Source organism: Jaculus jaculus, chromosome 4, assembly GCF_020740685.1.
Source record: "Jaculus jaculus isolate mJacJac1 chromosome 4, mJacJac1.mat.Y.cur, whole genome shotgun sequence".
NCBI classification, from domain to species: domain Eukaryota; kingdom Metazoa; phylum Chordata; class Mammalia; order Rodentia; family Dipodidae; genus Jaculus; species Jaculus jaculus.
The window spans coordinates 1,948,696-1,969,444 of record NC_059105.1 but is presented as its reverse complement, the minus strand read 5'-3'; the positions used below and the strand labels follow the sequence as shown (position 1 = coordinate 1,969,444).

Genomic DNA, 20,749 nt, shown 5'->3' with positions numbered 1-20,749 from the left:
TTCTCATTACTCATTTCTAATTGGCAACCTGATTTTGGGGTAAAAGAACATAGGATTTTGCTTTTGTACCCACATTCCAAGCTCAGGTCTCTGCTCAGAGGCAGGAGTAAGGAGACCAGCCAAGGATGAACATCAAACAAAACTTTTCTAAAGTTCCTTCAAGAAGAAACCTATGGTGATTTTCCTCTTTGTAATTCTTTTTTTTTTTCTTTCTCAAATGTGCATTGCTAAGGAAAGAATAATAAATGCTTTGGCACAGTACATGGGAATTAACCACACTACAATGGGAAGGGTGGAGGTGTGGTGGCTGAACACCAAGGATGAATACATACATGTGACATGCGCAGATGAGCAAGGGCAGAACTACACAGAGCCAGCTTTATTTCTACAAGTTGAAAGAGAGCACAAGAAGCCGCTGTGACAAGATGGCATGCTTTTTGTGAGAGCTGGTCTTTTAGAGCAGACCAGTTTTTGCTTTTTTATCCCCCAGTGATAATTATGATGATTCCAAAGTAAAGCCAGAAGGTTCTGAAACCTTTTCAACAGAAGATGATCTTTTCACCTCTGACTGCACACAGGCAGATTGCTTTTGCAAGACAATTCTGAGTTATTTTCTGATCATTTGTGTTTTAGCTCTGGCGTCCCCGAGTCAGGCAGAGCAGACGTCTTCCTCGCTGACACACAGTCTGGGTACACGGTGTTGTTCACTTCAGCCAGATCCACTTGTCACCCACGTCGGCATTGTACCCAGGGGAGTACCTGCGGCCCGGCAGCTGTGGGAGGAAGTATGGCACTCTTTAGTGAGTGAGGCTATCCTTTCAGCCCCGCGTCTCTAAGTCACTGCTCACCCAGCACCGAGTGAGGTGCCTCTCTGCGGGCCAGCTACATGCTGCCAAGAGCAGGGGCACCCGGGAGGCGACAGGTCCCAAAAGCAGTCCTTCCTGCAGATGGCCATTCTCTTTGTTGGTTGGTTGGTTGGTTGGTTTTTTTGAGGTAGGGTCTCACTCTAGCCTAGGCTGCTCAAACTCATAGTGGTACTCTTCCTACCACTGCCTCCAAAGTGCTGGAATTAAAGGTGTGCGCCACCACGCCTGGCCCAAGACGGCCATTGTGAATGGAACTACAGATGGGAGCCAGTTCTCCCGGACGTCAGGAGAGGACTCTAGAAAGATGAGAGACAGTGGTGGCAGGGAGAACTGGTAGAGGGGTCACCAACAAAAGGACTGGTTCTCGTGCTTTAACCTCAGGCTTGAACCATCATAAACAGGAATACTAGGTTAGCTTTGAAAAACCAAGAAGGGTTTTCTGGTCACCAGGATCCCTACTAGGAAGAGCACCATAAAACTGATTTTAACTCAGGCCTCTGGGGCTTTATCCATCTGGTAAGGGAACCAGCACAGGGGAAAGACAGTAGGGCTAGGCCATGGGGAGCCACTGACATGGCTCGGCTAGAGAGGGAAATGACAAGAAACTGCTACTGGACTCGCAGAGAAAGCTTTAGAGGGCCAACTGGAGCTGTCACCTCCTGGACTGAAGCAGAAAGACCAAACACCTTGCCAGCTGGGTGTCATAAGCAGAAGCCCTGGTGCTGCAGCCACAGGACCACAAAATGGACAAAGGGCAGGCCAAGACTGCCTGAGGAAGCTCAAGTGTAGAGAGAAGGTAGTGTGTGTCTAGAGTACATTTAAAACACTGAATCTTTGTCATGTTATAGCAACACGAACATCACGGCAAACAGTACACTTATACGCACTATACATATGCATATAGAACTTCCAAATTCTTCTGAGCAAGATACTGAAAGCACTTTTTAAAAAGGCATCCAACAAGCAGGGCATGGTGGCACATGCCTTTAATCCCAGCACTGGGGAGGCAGAGGTAGGAGGACCACCGTGAGTTCTAGGCCAGCCTGAGACTAGATAGTGAATTCCACGTCAACCTGAGCTAGAGTGAGAACCTATCTTGAAAAACTTAAAAAAAAAAAAAAAAAGGCATCCACCAGCCAACCACACCAGGTTCTAGGCTGCCACAGGCCACTGATACATTCTTCTTTGGGCCCTCCACAGTGACAACACAGGGACCGAGCACAACCATACACCCCCAAGATCATATCACACAAATACTGGCAACACCAAGAGCATCTCCAAGCCAAAGACATATTGGAATCCAATAATCTCTGGGGTCCAAATCTACCTCCACTTTGCTCAGTGCTACAGGCTGCCAGGAGCCCTAACCTGTGCTCTGCTGGGAGACTGAAAGTAGGTGACTTGTACTTGGCTGGGGCCAAGACAAGATATACAAGCTGACTCTGTTTCTGGCCCTAGGCAGGGTGTGAGTGGCAGTCTCCCTTAGGTACCAGAAAAAGAGGCGTCTCTCACCTGGTCACAACTAGGTGGCCCAACAGGATCCCAAAGGGGACACCTATAGCCACTAGGCAGAGCTCAGGGAGGGGGTCAGCAGACATGGTGCTACTGCTGGGACTACAACAATGGGGGAAGAAGAGAGACCTATTATTTCCTGGCCTCACTGTTCTGACAAGTACTGGTGTAGAGTTGGGCTTGAAGAGCCATGGGTCCGCACAGGGTGAAAGATTGCTCCAAGGTGACAGGACGGAAGGTGTGGTGGTTTGATTCAGGTGTCCCCCATAAACTTAGGTGTTGCGAATGCTAGCTCCCCAGCTGATGGATATTTGGGAATTAATGCCTCCTGGAGGGAGTGTATTGTTGGGGGCGGGCTTATGGGCTTTATAGCCAGTTTCCCCATGCCAGTGTTTGGCACACCCTCCTGTTGCTGTGGTCCACCCTATGTTGGCCAGGGGGTGATGTCCACCCTCTGCTCATGCCATTGTTTCCCCCTGTCATCGTGGAGCTCCCCTGGAGCCTATAAGCCAAAATAAATCTCTTTTTCCCAGAAGCTTCTCTTGGTTGGGTGATTTCTACCAGCAATGCAAACCAGACTGCAACAGTAAAGTGGTACCGAGGAGTGGGATTGCTGCTAGACACCTGACTGTGGCTTTGGCCTTTTGGAGCTGGTTTTCAAGATGAATGTGGAAGGAGTTGAAACCTTGGCCTAAGAGATGCCTTACAGTGCTGTAAGTACAGCTTGATGGACTGTTCTGGTCTGAGCTGCAAGACCTGAATGCAGTAAGAACTATGGACTGTGAGGTTTGGCTTATGAGGGTGAGAAAAAGCTTTGCCTGGACTGGGCTAGCAGTTTGTGTGAGAAGCTTGCTCTTGTGCCCATGTCCTGAGAAGTTGTGCAGGGTTGCTTTGCGTAGAAATGAACTGGTGTGTGCAGAGGGATATGGCACAGAAAGAAAAATCTTTGGGTAAACTGTTGCCCATTCAGCTGCAACTGAAAGATTACAACCTTTGAGACTGGGCTAGCTGACCTGCGCTGGGGCAACAAGAAGAATGTACACTCTTTTGAAGGGGCCTGAGTGCTCAAGGAGTGTCCTATTCTTCAAAGTCTGCTTTATTGCCCCCTGGATTAACAAATTGACTCCCTACCTGGTATCGTGGAATATAAGAAATGCTCGAAAGAGGGTCATTGAGTTTGCAACACGGTCTTGTGTTTTGGAAATGGCCATGGGCAGTGTGAAGTGGGCTTGCTGGTTGCCTGCATAGAGACCCCATAGGGCCATGAGGATGAACCGTGGCTTGCAGTGGAGACCCAGTAGAGATGCCGGGACCATGAGATGGTTGCCGAGGAGCTGCCGGCCCCGATGAAGTTTTCCAGGACTGTGAGTAGCCTAGCTGGAGGGGCAGAATTGGAATGCCAGAGACTTGTTGCTGGTTAGAATTATCGGACTTGAAGATTTGTCACTGGCTAGAGTTGCTGGACTTGAAGCTACAGATGTTTGCCCTGGTTGTTTTAAATCTTGTATTGGTTGAATGTTTCTTTGCTATGCCTAATGCCATCTTTTGCAGCGTGAATATTTATTCTGTGCCACTATGAGTTTTTTGAGGTTATATTTTGGTATTATGGCTCAGTTAAAAGATCTTGAACTATGGGGATGTATGAACATCATTGGGATTGATAAAAACTATGGGGACTTTTAAAGTCAGACTGAAAGCATTGTATTTTACATCATGTATGGATATTTACATCATGTATGGATATCAGTTTATGGGGGCCAGGGGCGGAATGTGGTGGTTTGATTCAGGTGTCCCCCATAAACTTAGGTGTTGTGAATGCTAGGTTCCCAGCTGATGTAGATTTGGGAATTAATGCCTCCTGGAGGGAGTATATTGTTGGGGGCGGGCTTAGGGGCTTTATAGCCAGTTTCCCCATGCCAGTGTTTGGCACACCCTCCTGTTGCTGTGGTCCACCCTATGTTGGCCAGGGGGTGATGTCCACCCTCTGCTCATGCCATCGTTTTCCCCTGCCATTGTGGAGCTCCCCTGAAGCCTGTAAGCCAAAATAAATCTCTTTTTCCCAGAAGCTTCTCTTGGTTGGGTGATTTCTACCAGCAATGCGAACCGGACTGCAACAGAAGGGGTGGTGATAGGAGGAAGGAAGGGTATTAGGAAGAAGGTGACAGGACGAGGAGGTGGTGATCTGAGGAAGGAAGGGTATTAGGAAGGAGTTGATCCAACCTAGAGTGCAGCTACTGAGATGGCCAATGGGCAGCTGGAGAGTTAGGACCCAGGCAGGAGACAGGGCTGCAGTCACCACACAGGACACTGTTCAAACTCGAAGCAGTGAGCAGAGAAGATGCCACTGCCCCTCAGATGAGCAGCTGGGAGCTACTGCAGGCAAGAACCACATACTGATATATGATGCTGCTCCAACTGCCATCCTAGAGAGTATCCTCTGGGAAGGTCACTCTTGTACCTGTAGACCATGTTCAAAGAACACAGAGCTTATGCCCCACAAAAGGGTCATCCTCCACGGCTGTCAGTGACACCATCCATAGCCAGGCATAGCCATTCCCCACAAAGGGTCATCTTCCATGGCTGTCAGTGACACTGTCCACAGCCAGGCATAGCCATTCCCCACAAAGGGTCACCTCCATGGCTGTCAGTGACACCGTCCACAGCCAGGCACAGCCATTACAAGTCTGTTTGCAGCAACCGTGTAGATGAGTTGGTACAGGATGGTTTTCCCTGGCTTCACCAGAGCAAATAAAAGCTTACAGAATGCACAACCTGCTGAGCCTTGCAAAATCCACTCTCTGAACTTTGCACAGGGCACTTAACTGGCCTTTGAAATCTAGCAGAAGGGTGCTCTTATGTTCAGGGGGTCTCTTTTCAGTGCTTATAAGCCAACACAGACCTTAGGAGTGTTTTATATGCAGAACATTTCACCCTCTATGAAAATAGTCAGCTTATTTGACAGTGATACTTCATGTCAGCATCTAATTTAAAATAAACTTCAATGGGCTGGAGAGATGGCTTAGTGGTTAAGGTGTTTGCCTGTGAAGCCAAAGGACCCAGGGTGGATTCCCCAGGACCCACGTAAGCCAGATGCACAATGGGCACATACATCTGGAGTTTGTTCGCAGTGGCTATAAGGCCCTGACATGCCCATTCTCTGTTTCTCTTCTTTGCTTGCAAATAAATAAATAAATAAAAATTAAAATAAACCTCAACCCTATACCCAATTCAGTATCTTCATAGAAGGAAAAGCCTGAGATGCCTGGGAGAAGATGGCACTGGAGCCCTTGGCTCTCAGGGCAATGTGACCACAGAAATGCCATGTGCACGAGCTCTGTCCATCCTGACTGGTCCTGGATGGGAGGTGCACACAGGCGCGTCTCCTGACAACTGCACACCATCCTGTCACCCTGAGGGCTGAGGTGCCAGCGTCCCTGCTTGTGTGCGGACTGAGGCTTAGAAATAAGGGGTGCACAGCAGAGGAACAAACTTCACAAGTGCCATCTCTGCAACGTCCCTCCCTCGGGGTCTCTGAATTCAGACATTTAGGACTCGCTAAAGCTATGGCACTGTTCAGGAGGCTATACCCCATTAAAACTCAGAAATCAGTAAACTGAGAAACCTGCAGACTACTCCTGAAGAGTTGAGAGCAAGCCTGTGTACCTAGCCAAAGCCAGCAGGGTACTCCACGAAAGCTGGGGGGATGGGCAGGCTACGATCAGACACCAAGGAGTCCACTGCTTACTAAAGCCAAAGATGGGTCCAGTGCCAAAATAGACTTCCCAACTCTTGGAACAATGAGAAGGGCCAGGATGGCATTAAGAATCCCTCTATTCAGCACACATAGAGAGGCGACATTCTCTGGGGGATGCACTCCTGGGTGGGGAACACACCATGCCCAGCCAGCCTTTGAGTGAACTGTACCTTGTGCCCACCTTACCCTTCCATTGCCTGTGGTGTGCCTTGTCCCCCACTATAAATGGTGACTCACACACTGGCAAGGTAAGTAGAAGGCACAGAGCCTAAACACTTGCAGAAGCACCACAACTTTCCCCCAAACTTAACTGTCTACAAACCTATGCATCTGAGGCCAGGCTGATGGAGTAATATGATGGAGAATGGAATTTCAAAGGGGAAAGTGGGGGGGGGGGGAGGGAATTACCATGGGATATTTTTTTATAAATCATGGAAAATGCTAATAAAAATTAAAAAAAAAATAACATTTACAATAACGCAAACAGCAATGATCCTAACTGTCATAGTGAAGCATTAGCTACACCTTAGGTTGGTAACTCCCCCTCCTGGGTAGCTCCCTGGCCAGACACTACAACGAAGCTGTGTGTGCCCTGGAAGGATGCAACAAGAGACCTGAGTCATGGCTGCCTCTAGGCAGCTCTGCGTGACTAAAAACAAGGAAGTAGAGGATTCCTACCTGCACTCTTCTGCGCCTTTGATCTTTACAGCATATGCAGGCACTTCCTTTTTCACAGAAAAAGGTCCACTGACTTGTGGAGGGCACCAGCCAGTCCATTCATGGGGCTAAAACCTGAGCAGTATCCCCTGACTCCTACACAAGACCCTACATACCTCATTCCTCCCACTCTAGTTCTGGGACCTGTGCCTCCAGGCCCTGCTGCTTCCAGCACTCCATTCATAAGCAGCACTGTGGCACGCAGCCTCCAGACATGTTAGGATCTCTTCCAGAACAGAACTGAGCAGCAGGGGCCAGCAGACCCCAAGTGGGTTTAATCTAACAACAGAAATTCTGGTCCTGGATACCACAGGGGTTAACCCGTCTAACCAGGGCCTCTTTTTACTGGGTGCAGAGGATGGCACACTGGCTCCAGCTCAGCCCTGACCCATGGACTGTCCTGTAAACAAAGTGTCCACAGCACTGCACTACCCACTTGTCTACAGGCTGGCTGTGGTGGCTATTACTCTACAACAACAGGGTCCAGGAGCTGGGCAGACACCATGTAACCCACAGGTCTCACCCTTGGCCTGAGTTCTCTCAGTGTCACCAGGTGCTGGTCAGGCATAGGGTAACGCAGGAGACAAGCTCTTGTGGGGCCTGAGAGCTGGTGGTGCTGTGTCACTCTGTGTATTCACAGTGATGCCATAGAGTTGTGACTCAACTCACACGAAGAAATTCTGGCTGTAGTGAAAGGTGCCACCTCTACATCCCACAGCCAACAAGAGTAGACATTTCAGGCCTGGTATTAAAGAAATCCAGCCATGGAAAAGTCCTTCCTAACTACATGCTGTTCTTTGGCCAACCTAAGTCCCAGAAATCTCTTGGCACTGATTCCAGTGCTGGGCCTGACAATGTCAGAGCTGCCAGGCTAACTGGCACTGAGGGTCAGCAGCTCCTACCATGGGCATGCTACAGCATCTGGACTCCACTACTGACCACAGCACGTAGAAACTGGAAAATGGAAGTCTCATATCCCATTTTCCCAGAGTCATGTGACTCTGGGCAGGTAGAAGTGGCTAGATTCCAGGATAAGAGTCTGGGGAAGAGGGTTCTAGACAGAGTTTCCAAAGGGGCCACTGTTGTTTGGCTGAAGACCTGTCCAGGAAGCACGGGTGAAATTCAGCAAAGAAACATGTAACGGCTGCAGCCTGGAGAATCCACAGCAGCTCACCTGCATCTGTGGGTCAAGTACGTCCCGCTGGCTTCTTCCTGCACACATGGGAGCTCAAGAGAGCTCTTGGGCCACACGCCGCTCCAGACCCTCTTGGACCACACGCTGCTCCGGACCCTTCGTGAGGAGCTGGGACTTGGGTCCCGACAGGCACGGCACTGAAGTGCAGCATCTCCACTGCTGCCAGCGCATTCCTAACACTTGTCACAGACACAGCAAAATCCAGCACTCAAAACACAAACCACCAGGTACTGCAGCCTGTGCCACGTTCCCAGACACGTGAACATGGAAAATGTGACCCACGATCAGAGAGAAAATCAGGCTGACTCAGAAACAAGGACATGACAGTGCTCGACGTGCTCGAGGACCAAGCGACAAAAGACAGCAAATAAGGAGAGGGACGGAACACAGACAGATTCCTGATGTTCAATTCAAGTCCGCTGGGTGGGTGTGGCAGTCATGCAAAGGTGCTGTTGCTATGGGGGCATGAAGGACAACTGCCCTGTTAATAATGGCAGGCCACAGCCTCCCAGAATGCCCATCAATGACTGCAGAGGGACAGTGCCAGCTACTTCTGAGCCCACAGGCTCTTTCTGGAGGCACCTCTGTTCTAGCATGGACCAAGCCAACTGGATATGTCCTTCCTGCCTCTTGTCACAGACATGCCAGATACTGTCCTGCCATCTCAATCTCCGCCCACCTTCAGCTTCTCAGCTTTTCCCCCAGTTCAGCTCTTCAACATCCACTCCTTTTGGTATTTTTTGGAAGAGATCCAAATGAATACAGCAGAGTAAAAGCACATCTTGTAACTGTAAAAAAGACGTGAAGACATGCTATCAGAAACTATTCAAAATAAAGCAGAGAGAAAAAGGCTCAAAGAAAATCAACAGTTTTAATGACCTAGGAAAACATCAATCTAATACATGTATGTATAAATTCCCCACAGGAGGAAAAACTGTTACAAAATCATACCATATTTCCAAATAAATGTTCTGAAAGTTATAAACAGAACATTCATGAAATTCAATAAACTCAACCAAAATAAAGATAAGAAAACCACAGAGTCACATAACTACAATTGTTAAAAACAGGGATTAAAATCCTGAAAGCAATTACAGATCAAAGAATCCTGGTGTACCAAGACCAAAGCTAAGAGGAACTGTAGGCTTCAAACATCAGAAATGATACAGGCCTAGAGCACCAGAGAATCTTCTACATGTTGGAAGAACTACCAAACTAGGAATGGCATTCTGTGTCAAGTGAAAATATCTCTCATAATGAAGTTGAAATATTTTTTTTTCAGACAAACAAAAGCCAATAGAATTAACCAGTGCCAGACCTATACTATAAGAACTGTTCAGGTAAGACGTGATCCAAATGAAAGAATGGTGCACATCAGAAATAGCAGAGATGGGAAGAAAACGGGTGAAAGTTTTTTACACTTTCCTTCAAAGTCTGAATAGTAACCACCTCCTGCAAGGTGGTGGCAGATGAAGAATGAGAGGATAGCACCGGGACCAAAGCAAGGCTCTGGCATGGTGTGAAGCGGCACTACTAACCACGAGGCACGCTGAGGATACCTGTCCTAGGGTGACACTGATGCGAGGAAACACAATGGAATTGTGCGAAATGAGCCAAGGTAAGCCAAGATATGAAGAGGGCGTAAATGCCAACTTCACTAGCTATAGGGCTGACATGTAAGCAAGACAGTCTCTCACTGGAGGGGACCAGTGTCACCTGAGAAGGCCCCTCAGAAGGAAGCTGCTAACATATGCCATAGACTGCTACAAACTTCTCTGTGACCACAGGCTGCATGTGCAAAGACGCCTACAGCTCTCCACAGCCAGACCTACAGCTTCTGTAGAAGTGGGCCAAAAAAAGCACTTAAAAAGTACATCTGGGGGACTGGAGAAATGGCTCAGTGGTTAAGGTGCTTGCCTGCAAAGCCTAATGACCCAGGTTCAATTACCTGGTACCCACATCAAGCCAGGTGCACAGAGTAACACATGCATCTGGAATTTGTTTGCAGTGGATGGAGGCCCTGGTGTATCTATTCTCTCTCTCTCCCTCTCTCCCTGCTTGCAAATAAATAGAAAAAATATTTCTGTGTGTATATATCTGTTGTGCACAGTACAACAAGGAACAAAGAACATTATTTATTTTCACAAATGTGATTAGCCAGGCGACATTACGAAAGCCAAATAAACTTGTGTGGGCACCTCCCTAGTAGATGAGCCCACAGCCCTCAGAGCATCCAGCAGACCTGAGCACAGCCACTCCTGCCAGCCCCTGCACTATGGGCCCTTCTTATGAGCTCTCCCAAACCACCCTTGCCTTGGAAACCCTCCCCTGCCCGCTTGCCATGAAGCCCTTCCTGGTGCCAGCAGGAGTTCCCTTCTGTCTCTTCCATGGGCACTCATCTCATCTATGGGGGATGCACCATGCAGGACTCTACAGTCCAACTGGCATGACCTACAGCCCACACAGGCACCCACTACCACATTCCTGTGGTTCTGGCAGCATGAGGAAGCCATCAACACAGCCCCTGTTTTGAGAAGAGATGGTAAGTGACTTGACTTGCCCATGGTCTTTTGGCTAGCATACAGCTGGCTGACCCATCTAATGTCATGACCAGGAAACTTTTCTCCAGGATATCATGTAAATCTCAGTAAACAGCTATTCTCAGTATACTGACTTCTAAAAATAAAGTAATAGCTCTATCTTTGCTGAACTGTACACTCACTGACTCTACTCGTTTCAGTGAATTCCTTTCAACTTCCCACCTGTCAAAAACATACTGTGCCACTTGTGCAGCTACGCTTTCTGCTGCAAGGTTCCCTGTCTGTGTGCTGTGGCCACAATCCCCTCTGGTCAGGTAATGCTGGGCAGACTTTCTTCAGCCTCTTCATGTGCACCTTGGGGAACATCCACAGCTCACTGCGACTTTCGGGGACATTCAGTCATGCTCATAGTTCCCAGCTGAAACAGCTCTCCTGGGGGACATGCAATGTTTTATGTACACACACATCGATGATTACCTGTACATGTGTGCCCTGGCACCAGACCCTCTGTTTCACTTCTGCAAACAGGTGGCATGAAGGGAAAAGAAGGCTTGCAAGAAGCTCTGCTGTGCCTATGCAGAGCTGCCCCACTGCTGGGGGCCAGGCTGCGTCAGGCAACGCTGACTTGGGACTGCGAGATACTCTCAGGTGTTTAGAGCTACCAAATAGTTTGGGGTACCGTGGGGACTCCCAATTTTCCACTTGTACTTTCCACTATTACATACAAATACTAATGAGCTCTGCTTCAAATTTTTCACTAATTTTGAGAAAGAATATTGTAGAAATTAATAAAATAACTTCTTCACAACTTCTCTAACCTTCTTTTATTACATAGCATCAAATCAGACTGAAATCAAAATCAATTTTAAAAGCCTTCATTTTATCAGAGTTAACTTTCAAAAACCATCTTTTTAAAATAACAGCTAATACTTAACACCATCACCTTATTTATAGATACGACCACATTAAGTTCTAATATTCACTGTGACAAATATCACCATATCACACAGTTCTAATGTCCCAAACCCTGAACTCCTACTACCTGTAAGTAAGAGAAGCACTCCTACCCTAACCACTCATTTAAATACCTGGAAACAGTATGTACCCTAAAAATCCTAAAGCAAAAGTAGTTCTACAACACACATCCAATAGTGAGCATTTTTAGACTCTTGGCAGTACTGAAGACATTCCCTCAGTCTTTATCAGCAGGTCCAGGATGACTGCATCACAATAGCAACTGTGTTCAAATCAAGGTTTCTAATAAAAAGTTTATCTTCTCTGCTAACTTTCGTTTTTTAAGATTTATTTTTATTTATTTATTTGAGGCAGAGAGAAAGAGAGAATATATGGGCATGACAGGGCCTCTACCCACTGCAAACGAACTCCAGATGCATGCACCACCTTGTGCATCTGGCCTATGTGGGACCCGGAGAACCAAACCTGGGTCCTTAGGCTTTGCAGGCATATACCTTAACTACTAAGCCATCCTTCAGCCTTATGCTAAGTTTCTATGTGGGCAACTTCTCCGTAGTTAGAAAGACAAACAACTGGGACACACAGACAACACATTTCAGTGATTCCATGGAGCATGAAGTTCAAAGGTCGGTCAGATATTCTATTCCCAACCCTTCACTGAAAAGAAGCACAACATGAATGTCTGTATTTTATCACCATAGCTAGGGAGCAAATGGAGTCCTAAGCAAGGTGTGGATGCAGTGAGGAAATCCAGAGCAACCAAGTCTGCTCTTCTTCCGCATGTTTAGATATGCCAGCAGGAGCTTTTCTATGTATTGCAGGGTTTTCTAATAGGAGCTTGTGGTGGTTTGAACAGATGGTCCCCAGTATATTCAGTTTTTCATTTGTTTATAGTTTGCATCTGCAGCCACCTGGCTGGAGGCAATGTCACTGGGTGGATCTTAAGGTGGTTTCAATCTAAAGATATGCAAAGTGTGCCTAGCAGGAGTTCCTGGTGTGCTGTGCTGTGTGGCTTTTGGTTTGTGCTTCTCTCTCTCTCAGCTTGGGCCTGTGAAGGCAGGCCAGCTTCTTCTACCATTATGGAACTTCCCCTAGATCTATAAGCTTCAATAAATCCCTTCCTCCATAACTATGTCTGGTCTGGAAGTTTATCTCAGCAAACCTGAAGCTGTCTGCTACAGAGCTTTTCTGTGTATTGCAGGGTTTCCTTATTAAAAAGCAGATTTTACTAAGAGAAGGTAAGACCACTGTGCTAACCTGTTAAGGTCACAGAAAACATTGTTAGGATAAATGAAAACTGAAACAGAGTGAAAACAACTTGATAGTGAAGAAATAAAACAGCAGAAGAGACTGTCATCCTGGCAACCATTTTGTACAGACACAGGTCCATGGTGGAACCCAGTATCTTTGCAGCATGTGACTTGGGGAAGTAGAAGCCCCATCAGTTTATCGAACCCATAGAGAGACTTACAGAAATAAAGTGGTCTGTTTCAATTTCTGAAACACTGCTGGGAAGACATTCAGCATTCATAACTGTGTGTGTACCGGGTCTGTACGAGCACAGAACTGTGGATGGAGGGTGTGTTGGTAAATACTGCTCAGATTCCAGAATGGGGAACACTGGGTGCATGAGATCCTCAATCCTAGAGGCATGGGTGGCCCAGCAACTTGAGTACTAACACATCTGACAGCCACCACAGCCACTCTAGCTAGACCAGTGAGAAGACTGGCCAAGAACATCAAGGTCACCATTCCACCTAAGCCAAATCAAATCAGCCTATGAATATCCACACAAAATTCTAAGGTCCTCTGTTCTGCAATGGTCTGTCCTACCTCAACAACCCAGTCAATCAAAAAGGAACTGCTCCCCAGGGCCCAAGCCCCAGCCTGCCCACTATCTCTGCAGGGTTGTGTAACTGACTACTCATTTGCAGATGGGAATCATGGTACCGCCCATGGAAACAATGGGCCCAACATGGAGGAGGAGATCAAGGAAGCTGACCAATGTTGCCAGCATGAACACCAGCAGAGTAGCGCCCTCATCAGTCCCCACCTCTCTACCCAGGTCCTGCTCACTCTGTGACACTCCACCCTAATCTCTTTTCCAACCCCATCTTCTTTTCTCTCACCCTGTGGGCCATGGTTCCAGACTGACCACACATGTTGGGCTCAGGTGTTGGACCATAGCCCACATCCAACCACACAAGGAACTTTCAAGGTCTCTAGCAACCCTGGTCCTGGTGTGCAGGTCTGCAATTCCCCCATTTCTCCAATAGAGAATGCCTTCCAGTCATCTCACATATCTTCCACTGGCAGTGCCAGCTCCAGCTTCTGTGAGCCTTACTCTGCTCTTGCAGCTCTCAATGAGTTTACTCAAATAAAGACTGTAACTCATCAAGATCTACAAATCTTAATCTCTGGTTCAAAATCCAGTTTCTCTGAGAACATTTCTTAATTTATTCCCTCAATACATTATAGTGCAGTTTAGAACCTGATCCTACAAAGATACAAATACCCTTGAGTTACACACTATTTGAACTGTGCTAATCAACCCACATGCACTGTGACTCTCCTGAGATTCAGGGCCAAAGTTAAGTTCCCTGGCATATCCATGAGGCCGTGTGTGATCTCACACCAGCTCATCCTCCCTGGCCAATCTCTTCTTCCCTCCATCTAACACATGTTACAATGTCACCAAATGGTCACCAAACACCTCCTATGCCCTGTGCCCAGTCTACCCTTGAGGGTGCAGGTGCAGATGTCTGGAAAGAAGCACTCCCACACCTGGCAAGGGCCGGAAGAGGGCCAATGAGGACAAAGACACCATTGGTAAGCCTGACCCCAAACCCCAGACCTGTAAGGACAGTGAGAAAGGGCTAACAAGAGGAAAAGACCTCACAGGGAACCTAACACCAGGCTCCAAAGCTGCACTAGGGCTAAGGCAAGACAAACCTGGTCTGTACCACTCAACAGCCATCCCATCCCCACAACACACATACATGCACTAAACACGTGTCCCCCTTGGGCAGTGGAGATGCAGATGTGAGAAGCAAACAGCTATGTCCTAAGGAATAAGATACTTTGATGGCCACAGCCAGCATGGTCACAAGACACTGATCCCAGCCAAAAAGGCACCTTTTTAAAAGATACTTTCTTTACTAATTTCTTATAATACATAATTCTGAAAGACAGCATTTAGTTTGATTAGCAATTCAAATTTTATAGCAATTCTCACTAACCCTCAAGAAGCTCTAACTAACCCAAACAGATCTTCAGGCCTTTCCTGACGGCCCTAGAGTGAGGGCCAGAGACAGAGTGCTCCTCACGCTGAAATCCCTGTCCATCCAAATGACAGCAGCACAGGGCCATGCCTTGTGGGCTCCCCAAGCCCTTTCTCCTCCTGTCCACTTCCCACTTTCCCAGTCCTGCCTACCGTCCCCAGGTGAACCATGGGACTGCAATCTAAGAACTAAAGATTAAGAATGAATTACATTTTCATGGCACTTTGACTTTATATTACATCATTAACATGTGATTTTTAAGCTGCTTCCAAGAAAAGGAAAACAGTGGAAAAATTAGGTCTTATTATTAAGGTTTTATCTTTTAAAGCAACAGGTATTTTTATCTATAATATGTGACAGAAACTGTTGGCAGACCACTTGTCTACTGAGATGACCACACACAAAGAAGCCACTGCTCTAACTGAACAAGGAAGCCTCCCTACCTCCTGTTGTGGAAAAAGAGGAGAGACAAGACACACAGGTTTGAAGCAAGGCAGAGGGAACTGCCTCACCGTTCAAAGATGATGTTCCTCCAGAGGAGTTTGTGCACAGCAGGTAGAAGACAGCTCTGCCACACCACCAGGGAACCTGCTCTTCCGGCCAAAGATCTTCCCAGACTGTAAGCAGCTGCATATAAAACTGACAATGGCTCACTCATCCACATCTATCACCCTTGGTGTCATTTCCAGAGGGAAATTTGGTGGCAATTGCTGCTATGCCTTTAATGCTCAAAACCAATTCTCTAAGAATTAGTCACTATTATTACCATGCTTTGATTTATCCTTTTTGAATATTAAGCAACTAAATTTCCTTTAAAAAATCCTCTAACTAGTTATACAACTCTTATGAGTAAAGAAGCCTGCAATATGCACAGTACTTTCTGGAGGAAAGGGCAAGAACAACTCTCCAGAGAGAGCTGCAAACAACCTCAGCCAGGTGGTGGCAGCCGTCCTGACAGCCTCACCTTCCCAGGCACCCCCTCTCAAGAAAGCACTGAGCACCCACCTGAAGGCTTCTTACACTGTCACAGTGACTAAGAACAGGAAAATGAGCAAGTGTCACAGCCATAGGAGCCTGTGGAGACCTGGTGACTCGAGACAGTATGAAGTAGGCGTTCGGCTAATACCTGGTGACTCAAGGCAGCATGAAGTACGTGTTCGGCTAACACCTGGTGCACATGAAAGGTCCTTAATTGTAACTTGGGGAAGCTGGGAACATGGAAAACTGTATGTGGGTATAAGAGACCTTTAACAGCCCCACAACTTTCTCATAAATCTAAAATGGCACTCAAAGCTGAAGGATATCTTTTAAAATGTTGAGAAACTTTAAAAAAAAAAAGATTTCTCCAATCATTTGTTTTGATTATACTTTTGAGCATTTAAAAATATTAAATTAAAACCACATGCCCAATGGCAGAGGTCCTTTTTAATGTTTATAATAGAAAATAGTAGGGGGAAAAAACCCTGCAATAACACAAAGCACAATAACAATGAAAAGTGCTAGATAAACTCAGCATAGAACTACAGAACTATGTCCAGTTTGGGAGGACCACCAACTTTGCTGCAGAGATTGAAAGCACATTAGTACATCTACTGGGTAGGGAGGGCCTGTTCCAGGGTTCCAGGACAAAAGGCTGAAAGAACAGCAGATCATCCTCCCAGGGTCTCCCTAGTACTCACTGGCAGCAGAGGCAGAGAAGCACTGAGCAGAGCTCCCACAGAGGTGGCTCTGTGGAGATAAAACCTGCAGTTTAGGACTCACCAAAAGAAATGGCCCTGTGATGATGTTCCCTCACAAGAGCAAGCTGGAAATACGCCCACAATGGAACTCAAGCTCAGCCACATGGCTTGATCCCTGAATGGATTCAGGTTACCTGCCCTAAGTGTAACATCTGCCAGAAGATGACATGGCACATCCTTTCAAGGATGAAGCCTCTGTCAAGGTCTCAAGTTATTCCTACACTCAACAAAACTAACAAGTGGCAATGGAGGGGGACATCTAAAACAAAACCACAAAAAAACAACTATAAGGCACATGGAGATTAAAGGCCAAATAATTTAACATAGTAGAAGAGAGCCAAATAATTTAAACAGACCCCAACAGAAGGACATTGAAATAATCAGATAATTTTAAATTAAAGAAATTTTTAAAAATTAAAGAAATTACATGACAGAGTAATTTTAGCAAATAACTTGATATTATAACACAGTGGAAATTCTTGAAACAAAAAGGACAATTAACAGTAAAAGCTCAATTATAAGAACTACAGGTCTAACAACAGATTAGCAAGAAGTGAAAAGATGATTGGCAGCTTGGAAGACAGCTTAGAACATACATAGACAGAAGCATGATGAGGGAAGGTAATGAAATGGAAAGAACAGAGAACACGGGACCCAGGGAACACATTGAGAAGACTGATGCCCTACAGAACCCAAGGAAAAGAGCAAAGAACAGGGCAGAAGTGGTGCTAACAGCAGATATCAGCCCAAGTTTCAAACGGCATCATAAACTGCAAGCAAAGCAGGGACATGCACTTATCCCAGAAGAGCTCAAACCATGTTGAAATCCTCTTAGGACAAGCACTGACCCTGCCAGAGCAATCAGTATTCCAGAGAAACAGCAGGCAGCTCCTTACACACATAAGGCAGAAGCACAAGATGCTGAAGATTGGAAGAGCTAAAAGAGAAATCTGGCAATTAAGAATCCCTAGACTGGGCGTGGTGGCGCATACCTTTAATCCCAGCACTCAGGAGGCAGAGGTAGGAGGATCACAAAGAGTTTGAAGCCACCCTGAGACTACACAGTAAATTTCAGGTCAGCCTGGGCTAGAGTGAGACCCTACCTTGAAAAACCAAAAAAAAAAAAAAAAAAATCTCTGAAGACAGACTCCCTTCCTTTCAGGTTTGGCCCCAAAGTCACTCTGCAGGGCTGGATAAGGCATGTGACTCTAAGGGTAGAGGTGGGCATGTCATTTAAAAAAAATTTACAGGGCTGGAGAGATGGCTTAGCGGTTAAGTGCTTGCCTGAGAAGCCTAAGGACCCCGGTTCGAGGCTCGGTTCCCCAGGTCCCACGTTAGCCAGATGTACAAGGGGGCGCACGCGTCTGGAGTTCGTTTGCAGAGGCTGGAAGCCCTGGCGCGCCCATTCTCTCTTTCTCCCTCTATCTGTCTTTCTCTCTGTGTCTGTCGCTCTCAAATAAAAATAAATAAATAAATTAATTAATTAAAAAAAATTACAGTACATGGAAACCTACCTTTTGGACAATGGCACACCCAGAAGCCATAGATTGTTACTAGAAAATTTTCAGTGCCAGGGATGGGATACCTTCCAGTTGAGTTGTTGGCCAGGGAGATCCCTGATGCCCCCCTCCCCCCCAGCCCCAAACATTACAGGCCATTGTCAAGGTTCTTGGTTTCCCACCAGAAAGACCCTACTGCTGAAGACTCCACATACTTGGGCTGCAAGGTCACTGAGAAATCCTGCTGGAGCTGAGCTAAAAACCTCCTGCATGAAGACCAGCTGACAGAAAGTTGGAAGAAGCTAGACTGCATGCAGCTGCATGGGAGAGAAAGAAGTCACCAGTGGAGATAAACAACAGTAGCCACTGGAAGCCTGAAGTTCAGCCAGCCTGGCCAAATGAGCCAACGGGTGCAACAGTGTCATGCTTGTTATGGGGGAGACCAACTGCTTTCTAACTGGACTGGACGCCTGCTCTATGGGAGGGAATGCCTGATGCTAAAAACCTATGATGAGCAAGTCATGAGCCCTAGGGGTTTAACATCTGCTGGCATTTGGCTAAATGTATACATTATGCTTACCAAACTGCCAGGTAAGCACTTCTCTTAATGTTCATACCCATATGTTAATGCTACTCTCACTTTTGGTTAGAGAAGCTTCTCTTTTCAGATGGCAGTGACCTTGGGATGACTCAAAAGGCACTATGGTACTGAGAAATGAGAAGGGCGTGTTCAGCACTGAAACACCTCTATCATACCTTCCAAGGCTCAGGATCCATTGTGGAATAGGTGGTGGAAAGAATGTAAGAGCTAAAAGAAGGATAGAACTCCTTACAATGCACTCTTACACACACAAAATGGCCTGGACATGCATGTCTTCACAGTGCCTACACAAGACCATCATAATAGGAGAAAAAGACGATGACATCAAAATCAAAGAGAGACTGACTGAGAGGAAAAGGGGATATGATGGAGAGTGGAGTTGTGAAGGGGAAAGTGAGGAGTTAGGAAATTACTGTGGTTTACTGTCTATAATTATGGAAGTTGTCAATAAAAAAATTAAAAGTATTCTCCCCCAACAAAACCAAATAAATGAAGAAAGACCATTTTAACTTGTTACCACAAAAAGTTCTTCAGTTGAAAGGCCAAAGATCCTAAAAAGAAGCTGAGCCCCAGAAACTGAGTCGGAGCAGGGTAAACACAGGCACAGATTTACTGGAGTCAACACTGTCTCTACACTACCCAGAATATCCTGAGGGACTTAAAATGCACAGAGTGTTCAAACACATAACCACACCACCCCACAGGGCAAATGGGTTTTAAGGTAGTCTGTGACCCACATATGGTCTGGAACTTGAAAACCACTAGTGTTAGCCTTCAATACACCAAAGGTGGACATTTCATTACCAGGCGAGTCACTAAAGGTAATGAAAAAACGGTAACAAGTACTCAGATAGGAAGTAAATGAAACTCAGAAAAAACATAACCCAAAAAAGGCAAGAAAAAAGGAAACCCAATACACAGGACAGGTCAGAGAAATACAAATAGTAGACAGGCTATTAAATACAAATGTATCATAAAATGTGGCCAGATAAACATTTCAAATATTGAGTGACAGATTCTGAAAATATCTGCAGGTTGTAAGTACTCACATTAAATATAAACACAGAGCAACTGGCATTAGAAGGCAATGTAGAAAAAAAGATATCCTGTGCAAATACTAAGAGTTTTAGGTGCTATACTAGTACTAAGCAGAGTATGATTTAAGGCAAGATTTATTACTAAAGCTATGTAGAATGTCTAAGGTATAAAAGGGCAAGCCTACTAACCATCTACCCAAATGACACATATCACAAGAGAACTGGGCAAAATCTGACCCAGTGAAGGGAGGCAGGACCAGGATGCCTCCACTCATAGCAAGTCGAAAGAAGATAAGTCAGCCCTGTGTGATACAGGGAGCCACTTGAGGAGAGATGACGGGGACTGGCTGCAAGCATACGTGAGCCTCCACAGTCCACCTAAAGAAACTGCAGGTCTTCATAATTCCACTTAGAGACATGTAAGAGCCACACTCAAAAAAAGACATGAGTGTCCTAGCACACATACCATGACAGGAACAGGCACCAACAGGAATGGCAGGTGCCTGGGAGAGGCCTTTATGGCCATCTATAACTACTTAAATCACCTTTTTTTCCAGGTAGGGTCTCACTCCAGCCCAGGCTGACATGGAATTCATTATGTAGTCTCAGGCTGGTCTCGAACTCACAGTGATCCTCCTATCTCTGCCTTCTCAGTGCTGAGATTAAAGGCATGCACTACCACACCAGTGAAAACACTTTAAAAATAACCCAAAGAACTTACTTAAAAGGCTGTAGGGCTAAGGAGATGGCTCAGTGGTAAAGTGCTTGCCTTGCAAACACGAGTACCTGAGTTAGATCAACACTACTACTGTAAAATACTCGGTGTGGTAGAGAGATAGGGATTCCCTTGAGGTTCACTGGCCAGCTCCTCTAGCATAATTGGCAAGCTCCAGGCCAATGAGAGACCCTATCTCAAAGCGGGCAGACCATGTCCTTGAGGATGACACCTGAGGTTGTCTTCTGGTCTCCACACAAATGTGCATATACATGAATGTGCATCTGTGCACGCAGACAGACATTTATTCTCTCTCTC

At 46.3% G+C, this 20,749-nt stretch overlaps 1 protein-coding gene across 1 annotated transcript in view; it reads right to left on the bottom strand.

Moving 5' to 3' along the window:
• Nucleotides 1-364: 364 nt before the first annotated feature.
• Nucleotides 365-20,749, bottom strand: part of Ndufa10 (NADH:ubiquinone oxidoreductase subunit A10) — a 46,755-nt gene continuing 26,370 nt past the window's right edge. The window contains exon 10 of the mRNA XM_004667833.2: nucleotides 365-773. Coding sequence (XP_004667890.2) covers nucleotides 705-773 — 69 coding nt within the window. The 3' untranslated portion in view covers nucleotides 365-704. The remainder of the gene's footprint in view (nucleotides 774-20,749) is intronic.